This window comes from Pangasianodon hypophthalmus, chromosome 11 (assembly GCF_027358585.1).
Source record: "Pangasianodon hypophthalmus isolate fPanHyp1 chromosome 11, fPanHyp1.pri, whole genome shotgun sequence".
Lineage (NCBI taxonomy): Eukaryota > Metazoa > Chordata > Actinopteri > Siluriformes > Pangasiidae > Pangasianodon > Pangasianodon hypophthalmus.
The window spans coordinates 14,617,778-14,627,871 of record NC_069720.1 but is presented as its reverse complement, the minus strand read 5'-3'; the positions used below and the strand labels follow the sequence as shown (position 1 = coordinate 14,627,871).

General features: G+C 36.8%; 1 protein-coding gene across 1 annotated transcript in view; it reads left to right on the top strand.

The window, feature by feature from the left end:
* The first annotated feature begins 31 nt into the window (after positions 1-31).
* Positions 32-10,094, top strand: part of lama3 (laminin, alpha 3) — a 28,693-nt gene continuing 18,630 nt past the window's right edge. Inside the window, exons 1-15 of the mRNA XM_026936319.3 lie at positions 32-389; positions 1,484-1,597; positions 2,011-2,129; positions 2,361-2,441; positions 3,396-3,490; positions 3,600-3,644; positions 4,509-4,660; positions 4,766-4,876; positions 7,379-7,490; positions 7,727-7,894; positions 8,492-8,688; positions 8,782-8,898; positions 9,077-9,231; positions 9,313-9,454; positions 9,559-9,658. Of these exons, the coding sequence (XP_026792120.3) occupies positions 210-389; positions 1,484-1,597; positions 2,011-2,129; positions 2,361-2,441; positions 3,396-3,490; positions 3,600-3,644; positions 4,509-4,660; positions 4,766-4,876; positions 7,379-7,490; positions 7,727-7,894; positions 8,492-8,688; positions 8,782-8,898; positions 9,077-9,231; positions 9,313-9,454; positions 9,559-9,658 (1,888 nt within the window). The 5' untranslated portion in view covers positions 32-209. The remainder of the gene's footprint in view (positions 390-1,483; positions 1,598-2,010; positions 2,130-2,360; positions 2,442-3,395; positions 3,491-3,599; positions 3,645-4,508; positions 4,661-4,765; positions 4,877-7,378; positions 7,491-7,726; positions 7,895-8,491; positions 8,689-8,781; positions 8,899-9,076; positions 9,232-9,312; positions 9,455-9,558; positions 9,659-10,094) is intronic.

Below are 10,094 nucleotides of genomic sequence, written 5' to 3'. Positions count from 1 at the left end.
TGGAAAGAGCCCAGCCCTAAGCCAAGCTCAAGACTTTCTCAGTATCTGCATGCAGGAAGGAGACTATTGGATGTGTGCAGTTTGGAGAAATAACATTTTTCACATAATTGGCCTTTGGAGTAGATGTGGAAACCCAGAGATTTGGCACTTAAATTGTTTATTTTTCATTTCTTCATTCTGGAAGTGAATGTCAGAGCTTCTGCTTGGAAATGGCAGGTAGGATGAGCTATATATGGATCCTGCTGCTCTGCAGTTTGGCCGGATCAGGACTCTGTCTCGTGGACCAACCCAGTAAGGTACAGGTGGAGAACAACCAAGAACATCCAATACTTCGTTCTAGAAAATATTGTGATCCTACAAACAACAACCACACTGGAGGGGCTATAGAGGTACGGAGCTGCATGAAACATTATTAAATGAATATAGAGCAGTACAATCTTATAGGATTATAAATCTTTAAAAAAAAGTAAGAAGGACAAGAAGAAAGAAAGAAAAATGCTCTTATAAGCATGCAGCGGGGTGGCAGCTGGAACATACAACATTGGGATCACTTGTGGTGATAATGCTCCACGTACACCTCTGTTGGTGTCACTGTTATTCACTATAACTGCACCAACCATTCCTGGTGTTTCCTAACTTAGGCTATTGTCAACCATTCAATTTCTTGACCTATTATTCATCCTAAAGCATATTATTGAGCAATTACTACCAATTATTGAGTAGCTACAGTGACGCTAATTGGAAAAATATGTAACTGCAGGTGGAAGGAATGTAACTCAATACTCACTCAATACTTAGCTACAAACTTAGCTTTCCTAAAAAAAATTGTGCTGCTTTTCAAGTTGCACATGAATGTCCCTTCAAGTTTAATATAAGTGCATATGCCTTCTAGATTATTGATGGGAAGTCATTATTGATTATTGATGGAAGTCTTTGAGTAGGAAGAAGAAAGTCATAGGCATTCATGACTTGCATTTCCACAAATATTCCTAGACAGTTAGTTAGCATGAGCTAACCTGACAAAAGTTACATCCATAAATGTTTATTATCTTCACTGATAATGCCAAATGGCTAACACAATTTACATTCACTGCATTTATGAAGGATTTTAAGTAATATTCAGAAAAGTTATGCTAATAGTCATTGCTGATTCTATTTAACATAAGTAACTCTGACAGGTTTTTGCATAAGATGTGTAAATCATAATTATAAATATCAGTAATTTACACTGCTATTTAAATAGCTAACATGAGCTAACAAGACAGGATTTCTAGGAAGTCAATCATATTCATAAATGGTTAGGACCTCACTGTGAATGTGATCTAGATAACAGATATAAGCTAATTTTGACGGGACATCTCAGAAAACCTTTTTTGAGTGCAGCCAAAAAACCATGCAGAGTTTCAGAGACATGTTCATCTGCACTAGTCACTCATGAAGTGAGAGGAAACTTGACTAATCGCCAGTTCTGTAATCTCTACAGGACTGTGGCCCTGGACAGTACAGGGCGAGACGGGGACCATACAGAGGACAGTGTGTCCCCTGTAATTGCAATGGTTTCTCCCATGAGTGTGACCAAAACACAGGGAAATGCTTGGTAAGAGCCTTCTTTATCTTTCCAGTGCCTTTCCCACTTTCACTCTTATCATTCAGCTGCAAACAGGATGCAGGTAACTTTTCCGACTGTCTTCAAGTTGATATAAGACAGTGGAACTGTTTTTGTGGAAAGTGAGTCCACTGCCATGTGGCCTTTTTTAGAGTTAGGTTTTTCTTTTTAAATAAGAGTTTACTTAAGAGCACAGATAATGAACAATGACACTGACTGAATAATTTTTGTAAATACTGCAATTGCGATATGTTTTGCAAATAGGAATCTGGACTATCTGTAATCAAGTGTACACAACACATTACTGGTCTAATGTCTTTTTTCATAATGCAGATTTGTGAATTTCTGATAATGATTATCAAGCTATTTATTGTGAAGCTGTGTTTCCTCGTCTAATTGTGTAGAACTGCCAGTTGAACACAGCAGGGGATCACTGTGAGCACTGTGCTGAGGGACACTATGGCATCGCTGCTCTCAGGACCTGCCGACTGTGTCCATGTCCCTTCTCACAACCGTCTCACAGGTAGGTTCATACCACCACTCACTCACACACACACACACACACACACACACACACACACACACAGGTAGGTTCATACCACCACTCGCACACACACACACACACAAACACACACACTTCCCTAATGCACACACAGCATGGCCAACTGGTAACAGTTAACATCACAATCACACAGAAGGTTTAACAGAAAACTTACTGTTTGTTTGAAACAATTTTGTTTGTTTGTTTCTACAGTTTTGCCATTGGTTGTCTGGAGGTTGGAGGTCATGTTGAATGCCTGTGCAAGGCTGGTTATTCTGGAACCCACTGTGAAAGGTGCGAATAGATCTAAACATTTATCTAGAGATAACTTGATACCTACAGATAGTTCACTATTCAAGTAAAGAATAAAAAATATGGGGGCATTTCTTTTTCAGTGTCTTTAAGTTAGTTACACCAAAAACACAGCTTGTCATGTTTCTCAGAAAACCAGAAAGCACAAAGCCCTCTGGCCTTGATGCCTTTCCCATGGTGGAAAACTTATGGACTGTTACAAAGTGCTGACACTGGAGACTCCTTCCTTAAATGTTAAATAAACATCTCCTTACAGAAAACATCACCATATCAGCTATTATATGTATTTGTTAAATAGCATTTTTAATCAGTTTATTATTAGCCTTAGATCAGGGCTGTCCAAAGTCCAGCCACATACGACCTGTGACAGATTTTTTATGACTATATATACATACATACATACATACATACATACATACACGAAGTCTAATCCTGCCACCTTTGAAAAAAGTCAGTGTAAATGAGATGAAATGATAGTGTATTAGAATGAGCACATTCATTTAAACGCGTGATTTGAACTAGAGCCAAAGCTATTGTAAGTGAAAATGAATGACAAGAAAATGAATCAACACATTCTGACTAATCATATTCAAAAATTCATACAGCATAATTTTAGATAGAAAATGAGCATAAGCCACAGAATCAACTACAGGAAATGTCTATGTTTCATTACATTGTGTTAAAATAGATTTTTATATCGTTTTAAATCATGACTCATGGTCTCCAGTGGTCACAGACTGAGCTGAGACATCAGTGGACGTTTATAAGCATGCTTGGTCCCTAACGATTTATGTCCTGTATATGAACACAATAATCAATTTTTATGTCTCAAACAAGATTTATTTGCTCTAGACAACCTCTAGACTTCCCACTAACTTCTGCCAAAGACATCTTTTAAATATCTTCATGCTCATTGAATCATCCCTCCTTCCATAGGTGTGCCATTGGGTATTACGGTGACCCGCTAGCTGGAAGGAGTTGTCAGCTCTGTGACTGCAATCATGGATACATCTGTGACCCCATTACAGGCAGTAGGCAACACTGAACTTCTGAATGTGTTTGATATTACTCTGAGAATGAGCCTTTTAAAATTCAGCTGCATTACTGCATTGTGACTGTAAACCTGATGTGTTTCTGTAGAATGTGAATCTCCAGATGAGCCAAGTACTGATAATGACTGCCAAGGTATGTGTTCGATCTCGGTCACACACACGGACAGTGTGGAATTCAGACAAGAACTTGAATACCAGAGGGTCACAGTCCAGACTTAAGACAAATTGTTTTACTTTGTTATAGGAACACAGAACTTGCTTTTGATGCATTCTCATTGCCCTTGCCATTTTCCCAGTTTGTTTCTCTGCTATTGTTTTAAGTACCACTCAGTTACTTCATCAACTAAAGCCAAGTCCAGTAGCTGGATACTTTAAAAGCAGAACTTACTCATAAGGCATTGTGATTGCATGCTTCCTTTTCAACATGGTGAAAATTTGACAACTTAGTCTGTTTAAACAGGTAAACAGAAGCACGAGGGCGGACAAATCAGTAGCAGATTTCGTGTCCAGGCTTAGTTTTTTATTTAGTTTTTTAATTGCCTGGCAGAGAAGAAGGTTCAACAAGAAGAAAAAGAAAAAAAATTCTTTATTGACTTCTGAAAAACAAAAGTTTTCATTTGGTATGTAGCCATATTTAGATTTAATGTACTGGTTGCAGTAACTATAACCAAAAGATATGATTTATTCCAAATCCCACTGCCTGCTGAACTACACACATCGGCCATAGGCGGTTTTACTAGCTGGATTAATGAACGTGCACAGATGATCTTTTCAGAATTAAGAACATGCAAAATTAAGTGCAAAGTCAATCATATAACTCTCCTGCTATAAGTATCAACCACCTTCTGTTAAGCATTAAAAAAAAATTAAATTTCCCTTTAGCAGATGGAGCATGTAGAATGAGTGCTTTTTTATTCAAGTCTTAATAATGAATCACATTGGACCATTACAGATTGTAATATCCTCTTTTAATGTTTTCAATGTTTGCTTCTTACAGAGTGTGATAGTTGCTTTCAGACATTAATGGATGCTTTAGAGGCAATGGATGATGAGCTCGCCATCCTCAAGGCCCAACTCAAGTTTCAGAGAAACATCTCCATAAGTCTTACTGCTCTGAGAATACTAGAAGATGACATTATTGCTACAAAGGTAGCCAAAATCTGACCATCATAACATAGATTTGATTATTTTCCTGTATAGAAATGATCTGATGTCAAATCTCACATTCAGTAAGTTTATGTTTCTTCATTTCAGGAGCTAGTAAAAAATTACAGAGAATCTGTTCGAGTGCTAAAGCATGGTGTTAGCGAACTTGAGGCAGACATGGATGGTGTCAGAAAAGACGTGATGAAACTTAAGATTAAGGTATATGTACTGTTCTATTTGGACTTTTGGACACTGCAATAACAGGAAGCCAGAGGCTGAATCTCTTTATTAAAAAGTTAAAGTTACACTTCTAAAAAGGGGTAGGATAATCAGTAGACATCATCAGAATCAAATCTATAGTTACTGTTTAATTAGACAAACCAGTCAAATCTACAAAAGCACAAAATTAAGGAACAGGCACTAAGGCTAGAAACTGGGAAACTAGAAACTATGGCACACAAAACCACCTCGAATTCAGATATAATACAAACAAATATGTATATTCATAGAACAACACGACAGCAACATAAATTATTATATAACCAAATATAAGGGCAGCTTAGAGGTTCTTTGGATGGTTAAAGGTTCTTATTGCCCTCAAGGGGTCCTTGCAGAAAAGGAAACATTCCCTTGTTTTACATAGAACCTTAAAGGGTTCCAACAAAGGAACAAACTAAGACCACTATAAGGTTCCAGATTCAAGGTTTCAGATTTTTTCCCTTTAACTATATGCTGTATATTGAATATACAGTATGTAATGAGTAAACCAGGGCAGGGTGTGCTGTTAACGGAAAATAATCAACAACAGAGAGTTACTGTTACCACCCTGAAGTTGATTATTTTCCTATAACAGCACACTGATGTGTTTTATTTTTCTTATACCATAGCAATTTGGAGAACAACAACAAACAATAACAACAACAACAACAACAATAATAATAATAATAATCAAAGCTGCAAGCAGCATTTTCGGGGGCCAAGCACCCAGATTTGGTGAGCCACACATCCACAGACATGCTACAATTGTTGCCTAAACAATCACAGGAAAGCAGAGCCATAACTTTAGGCAAAGGGATTCAATAGTGATTTGTAGTTTCACTCATGATGTGTATGTTTTGACCAAGGGCAGTGGTGGTATTCTCTGACTATAGGAGGCAAGGTCTAGATGATCAAATGGGCAGCAGGGTGGCACTGCTGCAGCATTTTTCAGACAGATGTCAAGATTATGTGAGCCAAATTTGGAGAAGATTGGACAAAATGTGGAGGAAGAGTAGCAAAAATGGCAGGTAGATGTAAGCATGTTTTAGAATGTTTAGCATTTTGGCGCTGGCACAAAATTTGTTGCATATCCTCAGCTTATGGTCCTAAAGACGCCTACCAAGTTTTGTGTCAGTGTGCAAAGTCATTGCTGAGATACAACCTCAATTCCTGTTTGGTGGCTTTGCCGTCAGATTCGTTGACCCATTACGGACAAACCGTTTGGAATATTAAAAATTCTTTTTTTAATTAATAACTTTTGTGAGGCTTACTCTGAAGATGACGTTTGCCAAAATTTGGTGATAATTGGAGAAAATTTGTAGGAGGAGTAGTGGAAAAACAGTCTTTAACAAAATCCAAGATGGTTGACAGGAAGTACAATTGAATTTCAGATGTTGGTATGCGTTCACTTCTGCAGACTCCAGGGAATTATAGGAAAAATGAACTGTGAATTTATCTAACTCTTGATATAAGGAAAAAAATGAAAGTTGTTACAGTTCACAAAACCTCTTGGATACATTCAGGGCATGGTCCTGAAGATACTTATCAGGTTTCGTGATGATACGTAGATGCATTGCTGAGATAGACTGTCACATCCTGTTTTTTGCATTTGCCAGCACGTTACAGGAGAATGGGTTTGAATATCAAAATTCCTTTGATAATTTTTGTTCAGACAGGTCTCAAGATGATGTGAGCTAAATTTGGTGAAGCTTGGACAAAATTTGGAGGAGGAGTAGTAAAAATGGCAGTTAGATGTAAGCATTTTTGGCTTACATCTAACCAATAGGTGGCCAATAGGTGGCGCTATCACGAAATTTGTTGCATAGCCTCAGGACATGGTCCCAATGATGCCAACCAAGTTTCGTGTCAGTGTGCAAAGTCTTTGCTGAGATACAGCCTCACATCCTGTTTGGTGACTTTGCCATCAGATTCATTGGCCCATTACAGGGAAACCCTTTGGACTATTCAAAATTCTTTTGATAACTTTTGTTTTTGACAAAATCCAAGATGGCAGAAAATCGAATTAGGTAGAAATTGACACCATAGGGTGCATTGAACTCATCTTGATCCAACAATAAAATACAGCTTATCTATATATTCTTTAAAATGGTTACATCTTGAACCCTTAAGGGTATAAGTTGGCCCTTAAAAGTTCTATGAATTTCCCTAGTAGAACCCCATTGGTAAGCTAAGAACCCTTAAGAATAACTAGACAGCTCTTTACTATCTACCATATCTGTTGTGGGCTTTGGGTTTAGATGAACCCCCCCCCCAAAAAAAAAAAAACAACCAGAAACCCAAAAACAGAACTGTTTCTCTAGTAAAAGATATTATACTAATATAAATATAAACAGATATGTTGACTTTTACTTTATGTGTATTTATATGAATCTTACATCAGTGTACATCAGTAGAGGCTTACACTTAATGGTCTTAATGGAACATTAATATTTTGTTCATCAGGCAGATCAAACTTCTTTAACCAGTAAGGATTTATTAAGGGATTTGAACAAAACACACCAAAAGGGCCAAAACCTGCTCACTGATACTGAAGAACTTTTAAAAAGAATACAAGGTAAGACAGAAGAAGTTAAATTATTTGACTTTTACCTTTAAATAGATTTAGAAGTGCTACATTGGTATATTTTTGAGAACACTGAATGTTACTCTTTCTGATTCTCGATAAAATCCAATGTAAATACCTGTTTTCCAAACTCATATTGTGCGGTAATAAATCAAGGTGACTTTGCTGTGCTGAAGGGTTCCTTACATTTTAAAGTCTTGTTTATGACTGACCTGGTACTTGCTTAGAATTCCTGGAACAACTGAGGATTTCAAACGGTATCGACTCCACTCTGTCCGGCAAGTTGCTGTCAGGCATACTGGAGGAGGCGCAACGGATGGTGGAACAGATGCGAAAGCAAAATTGTAAGGTGCAGAGGAAGCTGGCTGAGAATGAGCTCTGGGAAGCCCAAAAACGTGAGTTTTATTCGTTTGGGTTCAGGTTCATTCTGAAGTTGTTCACGTGCATTTTGAAGTTGAGAGGTTTTGTCCTTGTTTTAGGATACTGTTGTTATTAGAAATTACTAGCCACTGTACTTTTTTTTTTTTTTTTTTGAGATTGAAATGTTCCCCAACCAAATTTACTCTCTTCATGCCAATTGCAATTATTCACACTAAACTCAGAATTTACTCCACATCTGTTTTTTTAATTTATTTTGTAACCCTTTATTTTTTATGTCCCATTGGATCTTGCCATCCCTTTAGAATTTATAGAAATACAGTCATAACACATAGAAAGGTGAGCAAATCAGTGGAACGTGGGCTTAGATCTTTCAAATTGCGAAGTTTTTTTTTTTTTTTTTTATCATTGGTCACTCAAAAAGACATAACTAATATTTCAAAGGAATTTAAAATGTATGGAGCTGTGAATGACAATTAGCATTTGTTATATGTATATCATGATGTTTTGCATCACCTGCCCCTACATACAAGCCACCACTACAATACATTCTACAACCAACCCTTTTTCAAGCTTAAAGACATTCTTATGGTGAATGTGTGCCTTTTCCACAGTCTTAGACTACATCAAGAACAATCTCACCAGTCCCTTGGATAGTGCCCAGGCTACTGCTGAACGAATTGCTCAAGACCTGATGTCCTGGAATACTGGACTTAAAGAGCTAGAGGAAGCACTGAAACAGGCAGCGAAAGCTGTAAACAAAACAATTCTCATGAATGTTGGTAATGAAGAAGTTCTGTCAGATATTATGGTACTTATATTTGTTTTTCATAAGGTTTTGAATAATGACAGTCATATACACCTATTCAGTAAGCTGCAGTTCACCATCATATCATATCCTCAGAATCATCATTTAATGTTTGAGAACAAGCAGGATGACATCTGGTCTGATCTGGCAATGATTAGAGGAACACTGAGAGACACGGAGGATCTTCAGAACATGATGAACAATCTAAAAAATGTAAGAGTCTGTTACTGTAATGCGTCATAGGACATAAGCTTGTCAGTTTTTATAATACGTATACATTAGCGTAAAATAGATCAAAGAATTTGAGTTTGGATTTCTGTGGAACATAAACTTAGCAGGTATTCATTAAATTATTTGACAGAGTTTAACTTTTTATATTTTTCTTTTTTAGGTTTATGCAAAACTTGCAGCTGAACTGGATGGAGCAAAGTCACAGCTGAACCAGAGGCTTGTTGAGCTTTCTAAAGCCACGGCCATGGACGTTATCGTCAGAAAGGCAGAGGAGCATGCACAGGAGCTCATGGATCTTGCGATGCATTTTCAAATGTAAGTTCACTTGTGTGAGTCTTGAGTGTTTTATAGATGCTGTTACAGAAACATTAGTATTACCCACACATTTTGTTATAGGTCTCTTCTAAGTTTCACCAACACTTCAGTTGTTCATAAAGCCATAGATGTGATCACTGCTTTTGAAGACATTATTAACGCTATCAAAGAAGCCGAGGCAGCAGCTAATAAAGCCAACAAAGCTGCAGATCATGCCTTAGCGGTGAGTACTGCAGTGCAAAACAATTTCTATCAGTATAATTAGTTTGTCAAATTATTTTTAATGTGGTGAAATCTTTTATTTGATTGTGTTCACTCTTTGGATAGGATGTAAAAGCACAAGACCTGACCAAAAAGGCAGAAGAACTAAAGAATTCTGCAAACAGCCTGGATGACAAAGCTAAGGAAGCAGAAAATAATCTAAAAGGTCTTCTTGTTTTAATTTGTTATTGATTACCTATATTGTTGTGTAATGTTGAATGGTGAATATAATACTTTTTTATACCACAGCACTGTGGATTTCTCATATTGGATTGTTCAGAAGGTGTTGATTAATTTTCTATAACAAAGGCAAATCACAGGTTTATATTAAATGCACTCATTCTAATACTTTATCTTTTCTACATCTTAACTGGAAACATCTTAAATAGAGACTTGTATGGGGTATGTTCCACATACACAGATTTTTCAAATGTGTTTACATAGCATTTATAATACAAAATAAATATGATATATAGCAGAAACTTAATAAACTTATTAAATGTAACTATAAATGGATAACAAGTACAATGTGTTGTTTTTTTAATAAATAAAAACTGCAATCGTGAATTGCACTGGTATAAGAGGAGTAAAACACTTTAGGG